Here is a 15,863-nt window from a genome sequence, read left to right on the forward strand (position 1 = left end):
AGCCTCTGCTTCAGACATTCTCCTATTGAGGAAGAGTGGTAATAACGTGCCTCTGACAGCTGCCTGTACAGCTTAGAAAGAGAGGCTGCACCAGCCGAACGCTTGGTCCCCTTTCACGGACAGTGTCCGGAACCGGAAGATGCGGATCCAACGAAGATGTCCGCCCCCACCGGAACTGACGTTGCCAGTCATCCAGTCCGGCCTCCAGCTCCAAGCCGACTGCAAACACGGGGACCTAGGACATCCTGCTGCAGCGCCCCATTGAGCGAACGAACGGCTGGACCTCCCCCCGAACTTCTTGCTTTCCCCAAGCGAAGTTTGGAGTGCGTGGAAGACGGTCAGTACGAATGTCCAGCTCCCCGGCCAACCGGACTGAAGAATGTAGTCCGATAGACGATCGGACTGCTGAGCAGGGCCAGAGAGACCACTGTCCCCTCCACTCAAGATAACATAGCTTTAGTCTCGCCGACTGTTTAGCTAAGGTTCCTTAGCGGTGTCTCCCCACCGGAGGAAACGCCATAACTGAGGGGATGGAGGGAGGATGAGACTTAAATTGTGAAATTGAAGGCAGTGTTTCCTAAGAGGGGAGGAGCCAGGGTCTCTACGGTGGCTGTCCTGAAAGACTGACTTGGGAAAGCATGTGATGGGTTTTGCAGCAATTTGTGTTTTTTAATCTGCCTAACAACAAATTGGCAAAAAATTCAAAAACTCAAATCACAGCAAAATCACATGCGCAAAAATCAAAACGCACAGCAAAAAGCACTGCAGAAACAGATCAAAAGCAAACTGCATACCGAGCCTTATGTTGGCCACACAAATCAGTTTTTAGACAAAAAATCTTTGTACATTCGCTGAATGAAAGAATGTTTGTTTGAAATTTTCACTTATTTTTAACACATTCTTTTTTTTAAATGAATGTAATTTCTGAGCGAAAACCACGTAAACTGTCAGAAAATTCCTTTCACCAAGCAGTTTTCCATTTCCAAATTTTTCCGTCACTATGGTTGAAAATAAACATCAATTTGACCCCCACTAACGATTAGAAAATCAAACAAATGTTCTTAAAATTACTTTTTTTTTTTTTTTTGAGGGAAGATCTCCTCTAATAGTGTATATAGTGGATTAGATATTTAAGAATAAATTCCATTTTTATTTTTTTTATTTTTTTTTTTTAACGTTGCATATTAACTAAATGTATACACCACACTTTATTTTTATTTTTTTAAGGTTATTAACCGATTAATCGAAACAATAATCGGCCAACTAATCGTTTATGAAAATAATCCTTAGTTGCAGCCCTGACCCTGTTTATTGTGTACAATACATGTTTGTTTTGTTTTGTTTTTTTGTATCAATGTGTCAGTGATCAGGCATTCTTTTTGATAGTTCAGGTAGAAGTTGGTCCTTTATCCTGTCTTTTTTTGCCCAATATTTTTCAGTGAAGCCACCTGTGAAGTGATGTGCCCAAAGTGTTGACTTTCCTTGTCTAAATTGATGTGTGCAAAATAGAATGCATGGATTTACAAGCTCCTAACTAAAATACTTTTACAGTCTTGCCTATGAAAACCTGGGAGCAGTTATGGACCTGTAAAAAGTTCCCAGGCTTAGTCTCTAGTCAGATTTTACCTTATAAAACAGTTGTTTTTCTAAAATTCATTTTAATCCAGCATAGAAGATTCATAACCTTTTTCCATTGTTGCATTAATTCCAAATGGTTACAGTTTGCTTTTATTTATTTCTATTTAGCAAGATTTTATTATGCTTGCGGGCTTGGAAGATATAGAAGAAATTGTAGATGGTGGCAAGAAGGGTGGAATTGATGATTTAGAAGAAGGTGAATTAAAGGCATTCATAGAAAAATTGGGCGTTCAGAAAATTGTTAAAGAAATTACAGCGCAAGAAGCAGTGTCCGAAGAACATATGGAAGAAGAAACAAACCACAGTTTGGAAGAGAAGGTAAAGAAAAGCAAGAAAAAAAACACAGTTCAAGTCGGCAAAGAGAAAGCAAAGACAAAAACAGTTGAGAAAAAAGAGAGTTTAATTGTTCCATTGAAAAACAAAGGAAAGCATGTCTATGAATTTTCAGAACGTTCCATGCTGCTTCTGAAACCTGGTGGAAAGTGGTATGATCATGAATATACTAAGGAATTTGCTGCCAAACCTCAGAATGAAGAGGCTGTTGGGAGATATAAAACCTTAGCTGAGAAGCTATATGAACATGAAGTGAATTTGTATAAAAATAAAAAGGAACTACAGAAAGGTGCTAACACCAGATGGATGAAAACTGTTGTGTCAGCAGGCACATTAGCAGACAGAATGGCTGCTATGACAGTTCTTATACAGGATGCTCCTGTTCACACACTACATTTTGTTGAAAATTTAATAAATTTACTCAGAAAAAAGGGCAGCAACCGCCAGAACCTCATGGCACTGGATACATTTAAGGATTTAGTTCTTTCCGATCTTTTGCCTGACAATCGGAAGCTTCATACATTTGCTCAGCATGACTTTGACAAACTTGAAGACATATCCAGTGGCAATAAGGATGCAAGGGATAGACGACTGATACTGTGGTTTTTTGAAGAGCGACTGAAGCAACTTGTGTCAGAGTTTGTCAAGGTGCTAGATATGTTGACTCATGACAACTTGATTGCAACTAAAGCAAAGGCACTCAATGTTGTCAGTGAGCTGCTATGTAATAAGCCAGAAGAAGAAAAAACTCTTCTCTCACTCCTGGTTAATAAGTTAGGAGACCCTCAATACAGGGTAGCCACAAAGGCCTCCTATTTACTTGAGGTGCTGCTGAATAAGCATCCAAATATGAAAGTGGTTGTGTGTCTTGAAGTAGAAAGATTGTTATATCGACCTAATATAAGTGAGAAAGCCCAGTATTATGGCATATGTTTTTTGAATCAAATCATGTTCTCCCATGAAGAATCAGACTTGGCAAACCAACTCATCACGGTATATTTTTCTTTTTTCCGTGCATGTATAAAGAAAAAAGAGATTGATTCCAAAATCTTGAGGGCTTTGTTGACTGGGGTGAATAGAGCCTATCCTTTTGCCGACCTTGTTAATGAAGAAGTGAAAAAGCAGCTTGACACCCTGTTCAAAATACTCCACGCTGTGAACTTTAATACAAGTGTGCAAATTCTAATGCTTCTATTTCAAGTCATGGATTCTCAGCAAACTCTGTCACATAGGTATTATGCAGCTTTGTATAGGTAAGTAATGTATTTTTATTTTTATTTTTTTGTCAAATAGGTTCCCAAATTTAGGGATACGAATGCTACATAAGTATGTTGTTGGAGCAAAAAAAGTGTAATATTTTTTCATATGCAGGTTAGCTAAAGACAGCACAGCTGATGCTGCTTGCTTTAAGGCTCCATTTGACAAAGTGGTCCAATAAGGGGATGTGTCAACTGATTGAGTATAAGTTTTTGGTTTCAACTTTAGAGCTCTGTAAACATTTTTGCTAATAAAAAAAAAAAAATATGAAGCAGAGAGGAGAAAATGTAAAAAAGATCCTTAGGCCTGTTTCACACTGGTGTGACATGCGCTCCGACTTTGCGAGCACAGGTCGCATGACATGTAAAAATCAATATATCTCTGAGAGCCGTCTAAACTGGTCTGACTTGTGTCGGTCCAACTTCTTCCCTGCATTACACACATTAATGTTGCCTTCCTTCCTCTCTTATCCTATTTTCCCCACTACCCCAAGTTCTATGCCTCTACTTTATACATCTTTTTCCTCTCACCCCCCCCCCCCCCCCCCCACCGCTTCTCTGGGTTTATTCATCTAATGTTGATGAATTTATGGAGTGAGGCGAAGTAGCCTACAAGAAAGAAAGGAAAGGGAAATAAAAAATAAAAAGTTTCAAATAAATTTCAAATAAAAAAAAAGGTAAGTTTAATATTTTTATAGCTAATGCCAATACCTCGTCTTAACCTAAAAGTGGATCCCAGTTTCCCCAACCAGGGTCTCCGCATTCTTGTAAACTTATTATTACCCTGTTTAATATAAAACACCCTTTCGTTACCGTTTTTGTTCATTTTATATTTGCCAACCCGATCTCAGCTAGCGGGGGGGGGGGGGGAGGGGGGAGTGCGACTGCCACTGTTGGGTAATTGACTTTCTTGCTTGGAATAAACATCTTAAAACCGGTTCAAGAGTATCTCCCAAGATATTACACCCCTCAAGCAAGCCCAAGAGGCAAGACTTGATTGTCGTTTCTAATGTTATCTTAAAGGTTTTATTAATCTCATCTATAATATTTGTCCAATATCTAACTAACTTCTGGCACCTCCAAAGCATATGGATAAAATCTCCAGGTGACCCACATCTAGGACACTGATCATTATCTCGCAATCCCAGTCTATGCATTCTCTTAGGGGTGTAGTATACTCGATAGATAAAGCAAAGATGCGATACTCTTTGGGAGGGGGCAATAGAAAGCATTCCCTGTTTGAGTACCTGATCTCATTCTATCATAGATAAAGGCCCCACATCAGATTCCCATTTCTTCTTGTTCTTAATCGGGCCTCCCCGATCTATCATTTTATTCCCAAGCCTGGCATACAGTCGAGAAATTACTCCCTTAGTCAACCCTGTAGAAATTATTTGTGTCAAAACAGGGGTTTGAGTCCACTCTATTGTTTGAGCCCCAAATTGGGTCTGGACTGCATGCCTGACCTGGAGATATTTATAAAACGATCTATTAGACAAATTGAATTCCTGTTTCATATTGGCAAATGATTTGATAACATTACCTGCAAATAATTGATGCAGGCGATTAATCCCTTGATTCTTCCATTCCCTAGATCTTTCAATTTTAACCAGTTCAACTAGGTTCCTATTATCCCATAGAGGAGCTAGTTCTGATATCCCCTGGTATCCTAAAATGGCCTTCGTTGTATGCCAGAGTTTAACAATTAGGTTTGTCGTTGGACAACGTATAGCAAACAAATTTGATTCTAGGGCCTCAGTGAGTGTACTATGGGGACACCCTATCACAATCAATCTACCACTGGGATTGCCCTCATTTAACATTCCTCCTCCTCCTCCTCCTCCTAAGTGCTGTAACTGGGACGCCAAGTAATAAAGTCTAGGATGTGGAACCGCCATCCCCCCTTCCTCTAACGGTAATTGTAGCGTCTGCAAGCTAATCCTGGACTGGCTTCTTCTCCAGATTAGATCTCTAATTAGAGAATACATTCTCTTAAACCACTTCATACCTATCCACAATGGAGCAATCTGGAGGAGGTATAAAATTTGAGGCAGCCATATCATCTTGACAAGGTTACAACCTCCTCTTACCGGCAGGGGGAGGTGGCTCCAGATGTCTACCTTCTGTTTCAACTTTTGTAAGAGTGGGGCTAAGTTATCACTAAGATACAAATTTACATCCCTCGCAATTCAGACCCCCAGATACTTACATTTTTCTACCACCTTTAGGTTGGGAATATCATATGGTATATCTCTAGCTCCGGTGTCTAACGGAAGTAATGACGATTTATCCCAGTTAATGACCAATCCCGACAAAATTGACCAAATTCTCCAACCAGTCTTTTCACAGCTTTTAACGAGATTTGGACATCTCCTTTTAAAAAAACAAGACATTGTCGGCAAACAATGCTATCTTATCCTCCTGAACTCCCCTCCTAAATCCTTGTATATCCGAGTTAGCTCTAGTTGCTATTGCCAATGGCTCTATAGCAAGGGCAAAAAGTAAAGAAGACAGTGGGCAACCCTGTCTCATTACTCGTTCTAATTAGAAAACTTCAAGAATACTCATTATTTTCATTTTTGATCTTGGGTTAGTAATAACTTAATTTTACCCAATTAATGAACTTTGGACCAAACCTAAATCCTGCAAGCACTTCAAACAGATAATCCCACTCAAGGCTATCAAACGCCTTAGTTGCATCCAGGGCCAAAATGGCCCCCGGAGCCGCTATTATCTGCTGGAATCTGGATATTCAAATAAGTTCTTCGTATCTTAATACTAGTGGACCAATTTGGGATAAATCCCGACTGATCCGAGTGAATGAGTTTATGGATACATCTGTTTAAACATGCTGCCAGTATTTTTCCCAGGATTTTTCCATCCGTGCATAATAGCAAAATCGGGCGGTACGAGGAGGGATCCATAGGATCCTTTCCCTCTTAAGGGATGACTACTATATTAGCTTCCGACATCGAGAGGGGCAAAGTCCCTACAGGCAGAGCCTGGTTCAGTGTCTTCAACAATTCTGGTAGTAAAATCTCACCATATCGTTTATATATTTCATTTGGTAACCCATCAGGGCCTGGTGAGGCCGCGTACACACGGGCGGACTGTTCGCCCAACCTTGTCCGCTGAACAGTGTTTGGGCGGACAGTCCGCTCGTGTGTGGGCTTTCAGCGGACAGTTTCAGCGGACAGTTGGACGGACAAAGTCTTTCGGAAATTCCGAAAAACTGTCCGCTGAAACTGTGTTTGAGCGAACAGTCCGCCCGTGTGTGGGCCTGTCCGCTGTACTTTCGAAATGAGCGGACTGTTCCCGCTCGGAAAGTCCGCCCATTTCGAGCGCGTGTACAGGTAGGCGGGGCCCGCGAGGGAGACGTCGCGGGCTCCGCCGCCTGGAATGGGCTTAAAGGGGAACCCCAACGCCGAAAAAAATCGGCGTGGGGGTTCCCCCCAAGTCCACACCAGACCCTTGTCCGAGCACGCTACCCGGCCGGCCAGGAAAGGGGGGCGAGCGAGCGCGCCCCCCCCCCTCCTGAGCCGTACCAGGCCGCGTGCCCTCAACATGGGGGGTGCCTTGGGGAAGGGGGGGCCGCGCGGCCCCCCCACCCCAAAGCACCTTGTCCCCATGTTGATGAGGACAAGGGCCTCTTCCCGACAACCCTGGCCGTTGGTTGTCGGGGTCTGCGGGCGGGGGGCTTATCGGAATCCGGGAGCCCCCTTTAAGAAGGGGGCCCCCGGATACCGGCCCCCCACCCTATGTGAATGAGTATGGGGTACAATGTACCCCTACCCATTCACCTGTGAACTAAAGTACAATAAAAAACACAACACAGAGAAAAAATATTTTATTGCACAGCTCCGGGGGTCTTCGGGGGTCTTCTCGCCGGACTCCTCCGCTATGTGTGTGTAGCTCTTTTGCTAGCGGAGGAGTCCGGCTTTCTTCCTCCCCGCCGCCGGCCTCTTCTCCCGACTTCGGGGGTCTTGTCCCCCTCTTCGGTTCTTCTGCCGGGCCACCGCGCCTGGTCCGGTGGCCCGGTCTTCTGTCGCCGTCTTCCGTTCTTCTGTCGCCGCCTTCGGTTCTTCTGCCGGGCCACCGCGCCTTCTTGTAGCTCTTTTACAGGCGGTGGCCCGGTCTTCTGTCGCCGCTGTCGTCGCCGCCGCCGCCGCCTTCCGTTCTTGTTCTTCTTCTTGTTCTTCTTCTTCTTCTCCTGGAGATGTTGACTCGACGAGCTCTCCGGCCGGAATGCCAGAGCCGCGCTGTGCGGTCACTTATATAGTGACAATGGGGCGGTGTCACATGGTATATGTCACATGGGTTGGTCACATGGTGACCCCGCCCCCTTACGATGTCATAGTCCCCATGTGACATCAACCCATGTGACCAACCCATGTGACATATACCATGTGACACCGCCCCATTGTCACTATATAAGTGGCAGCGGAGCGTGTCCCTGGCATTCCGGCCGGAGAGATCGTCGAGTCAACATCTCCAGGAGAAGAAGAAGAACAACAAGAAGAAGAACAAGAACGGAAGGCGGCGGCGACGACAGCGGCGACAGAAGACCGGGCCACCGCCTGTAAAAGAGCTACAAGAAGGCGCGGTGGCCCGGCAGAAGAACCGAAGGCGGCGACAGAAGAACGGAAGACGGCGACAGAAGACCGGGCCACCGGACCAGGCGCGGTGGCCCGGCAGAAGAACCGAAGAGGGGGACAAGACCCCCGAAGTCGGGAGAAGAGGCCGGCGGCGGGGAGGAAGAAAGCCGGACTCCTCCGCTAGCAAAAGAGCTACACACACATAGCGGAGGAGTCCGGCGAGAAGACCCCCGGAGCTGTGCAATAAAATATTTTTTCTCTGTGTTGTGTTTTTTATTGTACTTTAGTTCACAGGTGAATGGGTAGGGGTACATTGTACCCCATACTCATTCACATAGGGTGGGGGGCCGGTATCCGGGGGCCCCCTTCTTAAAGGGGGCTCCCGGATTCCGATAAGCCCCCCGCCCGCAGACCCCGACAACCAACGGCCAGGGTTGTCGGGAAGAGGCCCTTGTCCTCATCAACATGGGGACAAGGTGCTTTGGGGTGGGGGGGCCGCGCGGCCCCCCTTCCCCAAGGCACCCCCCATGTTGAGGGCACGCGGCCTGGTACGGCTCAGGAGGGGGGGTGCGCTCGCTCGCCCCCCTTTCCTGGCCGGCCGGGTAGCGTGCTCGGACAAGGGTCTGGTGTGGACTTGGGGGGAACCCCCACGCCGATTTTTTTCGGCGTTGGGGTTCCCCTTTAAGCCCATTCCAGGCGGCGGAGCCCGCGACGTCTCCTTCGCGGGCCCCGCCTACCTGTACACGCGCTCGAAATGGGCGGATTTGCCTCCGCCTTACGTGGGCGAGTCCGTTCATTTCAAAAGTTGAGCGAACTGTTTGCCCAACCTTGTTCGTCAAACAGTCCGCTCGTGTGTGGGCAAGTCCGCTCATGCAAATTTTGAGCGGACTGTTTGATGAAACTGTTTGCCGAACAAGGTTGGGCGAACAGTCCGCCCGTGTGTACGCGGCCTGACTTTAAATTCGACATCCCAGCCACAGCACTGCGCATCTCTTCAAGGGTAATTGGGGCCTCCATAAGTAAGCATTTATCTACTGATAGAGTTGGTATCTTTATATTTTCAAAAAAGCAGCACTTTTTCCCCTCTGTGCCCCTTCCAAGATTTATATAAATAACTATAATATTGCCTGAATATAATTATCTCAATAGGGTCAGAGGAGATCTCTCCCTAACCGCCAGGATCTTTGAGGGTGGAGTATTTGGTCTCACCAGCATAGACCACATACGGCCTACTTACTCTCCTTCACCAAAACTATGTTGGCGCTGGAATATATGCCTGTTTTCCATTCTTCTCCTCGTGGACCCCCTATAGACTTGCTGTTTTTCTAGCCACTCTTTCTGTGTGTCCAGATTTGGATTGATAATGTACTGTTGTTCTGCCAGCATCGCTGCCTTCTTAACTCCCTCCTCCCATTCCTTCATTTTGGCCCTAGTTCTTGCAATTTGCTGTATAAGGAGCCCCCTAAGAAAGGCTTTTAAAGAGTCCCAGATCACTCCCGCCGACGCCGTATCAGTGTTAATTCTTATAAACTCTTGTAATTCCAACTTTAGTCCCTCATTGCTGTCTATAATCTCCAGCCATGAGGGATCAATCTCCCATTCTCTTGGATAGAACTTTTTCCCAATAATAACTGTCAGCGTTAAGGGTGAGTGGTCGGATAACCCCCTGGGACCATATTCTATATTACCTATCAAATCCGTGGCCTCGCTATTAACCAGTGCCATATCAAGTCTAGACAAGGTAAGATAGGAGGCTGAAAAACAGGAGTACACTCTTGCAAACGGATACCGGGCCCTCCACAAGTCGCATAACCCCACTTCATGTAAAAAAAATTGCCAATCTACTCTCATCCCCAACCCCTGGGCTCTTTACTCACGGAAATCTATCAAGTGACCTATCCAAAACCTTGTTAAAATCCCCTATTACTATTGCTGGGATTCTGGGTTTATCTATTAAAAATGTTGTTAATTCGTATAGGATCTCCAGTTTAAATGGAGGTAGAACATAAATATTTGCTATCGCGTATGGTTTATTTTCAATTGAACAGTATAGGAAAATATACCGACCCTTGGAATCTATACAGCTCTTATAGCAAGAGAACAAGACTTCTCCATCTATCAAAATGCTCACCCCTCTTGAGTAAGATAATACCGAATGGAATTGGGTCTGAAATTTCTGGCTACGGAGTAGCGGGACCATTTCACCAGTTAGGTGCATCTCCTGGAGGCACAGCAGCCCGGTCCTTTTCCCTCCAATGATGACAGCACCATGGCTCTCTTAACCGGATCTCCCAGACCTCTAACATTCCATGATATTACACCAAGTTTCTTTACCTGCATCTGGTCCAGTATAAATCTAATCGGGCATAATACAAAAAAAACGACACAAAAGCATATTCGCAGATATACCAATTTCTCCTCCTTGTCTTAAATATTTAACCCCATATAGCCCCTTCAAATCTAATATCGCCCACCTCCCTAGCCCTTCGCAGCAAAGTGACTTTATCATTGTAGTTGAGAATCCTCATTACTATCGGCCTGGGGAGTTCCCCTACATGGTGGACTTTTGAGGGCGTTCGATGTGCTCGTAAATATCGCAAATAAGGGGCTAAAAGGTACCCCCAAAGATCTCCCGGAACCATCCTTCCAAAAAGGTTAAGTCGGGGCGTTCGGGGAGGCCTATCACCCTATTATTCCTGCGATTCCTGTTTTCCATCTCGTCTAGCTTAGCGACTTGAGTATTTATGGTATCTTTTAACAGCTCAATTTCGCGCTTCACTTGACTCAACTCATCCTCCTCTAGGCTTACTCGTTCTTCGAGCTCAGAAGTCCTTAGCACGGTTTTGCTCAAATCTTGTTTCATAGAGAATAACTCCTCCTTAATACATCTTAACTGGCTATCAAAGCTAGAAATTGAGTCTTTGCATTCCTTAATCACATTTAATATCTCCCTTAGTGTAGGTTCCCCCTCTAACTCAATAGATGGAGGCATGTAGGTAGTGGCTGGTATATGGGTTGCTTCTGAGTTTACGGAGGCGGTTAATACCATACCACCCCCTGAGCTCTTACTACCTACATTTTTAACCACCGAGGGGGTAGAGGGATTAGAAGAAGTATGCCTGTTAGGAACTTCCCTTGTGATCAGTAAAAACTTCAGGTGTTCTTGAGAAGCAGGAAAATTTATTTCTGATGTGGCCCACAACAGAGAGACATGCTTACAACACGAAAGCTGAAGAAAAATGTCTGCCAAAAGACTGTGTCCCGCCTTCACATAACCCATAAGAATAACATCTCTATGCTTCTATTGGCTGAGGAAACATAAATTAAGTTGTCATGGTACGAACTAGTACCTTTATTCTTTTAGCTATGTTTTCCTGTACATTCTTAGGCTATCATATTTAGTTAAATCTAATCATCCTACTTACTATGGAGTTAATTAGGACAAAACAATACAATGAGTTAATACAATAATGTGCTCAGAAGTAAGCTTTTTAACAAATCAGTCTCAGGATTATTGTTTTTCTAATAGTCACACAATAAACATTTAAAACTTTTCTAACATTCCCTCCTCTTTGTGTGACTATTTTATCTCCACACATTTCGATGAAAGTCCCTGTGTTATACACTTTCGGACTGTATGTCATTAAGTTGAGCTTCAATGTCCACATAGGTCTCCTCAGAGGTAGAGAGGGTTTGATACATTGTTCTTGAGACTGCAATGAGTTTTTGTGAAAGTCCTCGAATACAGGGAATGCAGCAGCATCCGCAAGTGACCAAAACGGCCAAAGCCACAGCGATTGAGATCAAACATGATGTGATAAATCCAGTCCATTTACCGAACCATCCTTCAAGCCAAGTTGTGAATGGATCATTAATACCTGAGTTTTCCGCCAATTCATTCGATAGCGCAGTCAGTCCTTCCAAGGCTCTGGTCACGGTCCCTCCAGGAGCTGTATTGTTGGGGATAAAGGTACAACACATGCTACCAAACATTTTGCATACCCCTCCTCTTTCAGCTAAGATCATATCTAAAGCCATTCGGTTCTGCCAGGCCATTAGAGATGTTGGGGCCAACTGTTCTGCTAGGCCCTTCACAGCATCCCTAGTATAGTTTACAAATCGTTGTTGGTTATATTATATATATAATTAATCCAGTCAGCATTTTTATTTATAGTCACCCACCAGAGAAGAGACTCAAACCCAGCTGTCACCTGATTCCTGGCTTTAAACTCGTCCGGCACCCCGCGAGGAACCCCAACCTCATCTATGTAGATCTGAGAGTCAAATGACCCCAAGGGAGAGGTGTCCCTACGATACTGTCGGTGACTCTTAGTCCACGGGTATTCTGACAGGATTCTCAGGGGCATAGCCAGCTGGACCATAGCACAATCCCCTTGGGCATTGGCCGGTAGTCTAGCTCGCAGTTTCTTATCCCCACACATCCACCAGACATCAGCTCTCTGAATGTCATGTCCAACCCAGTCACCGTTGTCCGTGTTAATCCTCTCCACACAGTAGTCATCAGGTAGTGACCCAAGATCCACCTCGCTACGGTTCCCTGGGAGTGCAAAACAAGTAAAGTTGCCCGGATAAGCGGTAACCGCTGGAGGTATCTGAGGTCTCTGTACTGGGGGAAACAACAACCTCAATGTGTGACAAGTAGAATTTGTTTCAGGTTTATAGCTCTTATTATACAATTGCAACATACATTTTAAACCTTCTGGATCTGTATTGTGATCTAGAGGAAAAGGAACTGTTGCTAAATGTGGTCTGGCTCCGGCACAAACTAAACAGTTTTCCTTTTTCAGAGTTCTAACCGTGTACCTCAACCATTCTAACCACTCATTTTTTCTTGGTAGCCCGTCTCCAAAGCTATGGCATCTTCTATTGTTAGGTTAGTGAATCTTATAGTTATACTCAGAACTTCTATTTTAGTATGGTCTACTTCTTTCCCTTCTGAGTCTACTTTTTCCTGTTGTTTAATTTTATTAGGTAGTAATACCTCAGGGAAAAATGTTCCTGAGGGGTCAGTTCCTGACACCCATGCTCCCATGGAATACAACCGCTGATCTTCCTTCCTCGGCTCCGTTAATGTTATTAATAGTTGGTTACAGTTCTTACTATTTGTGCAGGGGGAGTTGGCCGCTTTTGTGATTATGAGTCTCTCCTTTATACCACTCTTTTTAGCCCCTGGTTGATTATACCCCCAATCTTGATGCGCTGTAGTCCACAGGGCCTGATCCCATGCTTGACATCCTGCCTTATTCCAGAGCCAGCAGATATATTTATCTGCCCATAGAAGTCCTCTAGCCCCAGTTGTATCCCCACAATCTGCAATCTGACAGAAGTCTACCAGTATAGTGCTAGTTATTCCCTCTATAAAGTTTTGGATTTAATGCTTTTCCTGTTCTTTCCCAATCCAAAAGTTCCTCTACTCTTCCATAGCGCCTACCCCCTCTTATGGATGCCTCTCCTAGAGTCACCAGTAACCCAAGGATAATTACTGTCCCTTTCATCCTAACCAGCTACAGAGTTCCAGCGGATAGGATAGGGGAGTTGGAAGGGGAGGGAGACTTCACCGGTTTGAGACAAGTCCCACCTTGTGTGAGACCTCCCTTTGTAGCCGGACTTTCTGGACCTCTTGTAGCCAACTGGCCCTACTCTGCCTGTAAAACGTTTTTACAATGGGACTGGTGAATCCAGGTAGACCTCTCTACAATCCTTATCACAGTAGGGGTAGTTAAAAGGACTTTGAAAGGACCATCCCACCTTGGGGAGTACCACTGCTTTTTTCTTATTACTTTTTATTGAGACCCCAATCTCCCACATGCACCTTTTCATCTTCTTTTGGGGGTGTGATATACATACTGGTCACAGCTACTAGTAGGCAATACATCCAATTATTATTACCTATTTCTTCCATAACTTTTCTCAGTTTGCTTTTTAGAATGCCATTATGTCTTTCTACCAATCCAGCTGATTGGGAATGATAGGCACAATGGTATTTCCCTTTAATTCTCATCACTTCTATCAAATGTTGTATATTTTTTAATTACAAAATGGGGTCCATTATCACTGTAAATCCTTTCAGGGATTCCAAATCTAGGAATAATATCTCTTAGTAATGCTTTGGCTACAGTCTGTGCATCTGCACTTCCTGTCAGGAATATCTCCACCCATTTGGTCAGGGTGCCTGGGTACCAAACAATATTTCTTCCTTTCACATTTGCCTAATTCAATAAAATCCATGCAAATGTGTTGGAATGGATATTGTGGTGTAGGGAACTTCCCTTTCTGTGGTCTTATACCTCCCTGAGCATTGTGTCTTGCACATATAAGACATTGAGAGCAAAAAGTTTTTTTTTTTTAATAATTTGTGAATCCATAGGCTGTACATACTTTATTTAACATCTCAGTCATCCCCCTGTTTGACACATACGTTACTCCATGTGTCAATACTGCTGCATACCTAAATAAAGATTTTGGTAATACCGGTTTCCCTTCAGGTGATGTGTAAATATCATCAATTATTGTGCAACCCTTTGTTTTCCAATATTGTTTTCCCCAGGGGGGGCATTTTGCTGCATATCAGTAAGGACTGTATGATCTATCACTATGATTTCTCGTCATTATTTTATGTGCAGCTTCATCTGCCCTTTTATTTCCCTTTGAGATGGGGTCCGTATATTTTGTGTGTGCTTGACATTTACAGATTGCAAGCTTTTTTGGTAACTGTATTGCATCTAGGAGTTCTAAAATGAAGTCCGTATGTGAAATTGGTTTACCACTGGAGGTGACCATCCCCCTGTTTTTCCATTGTTGTGCAAAAACATGCACTGTTGAAAAGGCATATTGACTGTCAGTGTATGTGGTTACAGATTTCCTTCTGACAGTATACATGCTCTTGTCAGTGCTACAAGTTCTGCAACTTGTGCTGAATAATGTTTTGGTAGTGGCCCCGCTTCCAAAATCTCATCCTGTCACTACTGCATATCCTGTTGCATTTGTGCCATCTGGATTTTTCTTACTAGAACCATCAACAAAAAGTATCATGTCAGGGTTAGATAATGGTACATCTTTCAGATCACTTCGTGGCAGTACCTTTTCAGCGATGGCAACAGTGCAGTCATGTTTATACCCGTCAGTAGGAAGTAGTAGTAGCGTGGATGGTTTTAATGTAGTACACCTCTGTATTGTTAAGTGAGGTTGTGTCAAGAGGATTGTCATACAGGAAAGGTGTCGTGCTGGGCTCAAATGTGATATCTTTTGCTGTAACAGGATAACAAACACTGCATGTGGTACCTTTTCAGTTAGTAAAGTTGAATAAAGACACCAGTCCATCCGGTTCAGCCTGAGTGAGTGTCTAGCCTCTACCCCTGTACACCCACATCGTTCTCCACCCCCAAGGATCCAACGTCCCCATTCATATACCAGGGCCAAACCGGAACAGAAGCCAATCAACCCACCTGCATGTCCCCGGAGTGCGGGAGGAAACCAGAGCACCCGGAGGAAATCCACGCAGGCACAGGGAGTACATGCAAACTCCAGGCAGGCAGCGTCATGATTAGGATTCAAACCAGTGACCCCCTTCACTGCTAGGCGAGAGTGCTAACCACTACACCGCTGATGCTACCAGTGCTTGTACACAGGGTGGAAGTACTCTCGTTGCACTGTCTATTTCTGTAGAGTAATCCTTCCTCTATGAGACCCCTCTAGTTCTGCCTCAGCAGTGTACTCTTCTGCATCCTCCTCCCTTTCATCACCTTGCATAAGAACCTTTAATTTCACATTCTCTTTTGCTTTCGCTTTCAAATACTTCTCAGAATGCTTAGCATATTGTAAAACATCTAAAACTGATGCAGTTCGGTAAGTAACCATGTTTTAAACAATGTAATCCTTATGATCCTGTTTCAATCCATTTAAAATAGCAATCTTTAGCGGTTGCTAATATGCACTATACACATCTTCAGCTTCGGGGAGCCCGGAGAACACTCTAAAAAATCTCTCGTAATTTATTTAGGTAGTCACTGACACTTTCTTT

The 15,863-nt window shown here is 44.3% G+C and overlaps 1 protein-coding gene across 1 annotated transcript in view; it reads left to right on the forward strand.

Moving 5' to 3' along the window:
- Window positions 1–15,863, forward strand: part of CEBPZ (CCAAT enhancer binding protein zeta) — a 310,453-nt gene that overhangs the window by 45,540 nt on the left and 249,050 nt on the right. The window contains exon 2 of the mRNA XM_077486559.1: window positions 1,747–3,224. Within this exon, the coding sequence (XP_077342685.1) occupies window positions 1,747–3,224 (1,478 nt within the window). The remainder of the gene's footprint in view (window positions 1–1,746; window positions 3,225–15,863) is intronic.

This window comes from Lithobates pipiens, unplaced genomic scaffold (genome assembly GCF_037356315.1).
Source record: "Lithobates pipiens isolate NorthernLeopardFrog02 unplaced genomic scaffold, aLitPip1_a1.2 Scaffold_18, whole genome shotgun sequence".
Lineage (NCBI taxonomy): Eukaryota > Metazoa > Chordata > Amphibia > Anura > Ranidae > Lithobates > Lithobates pipiens.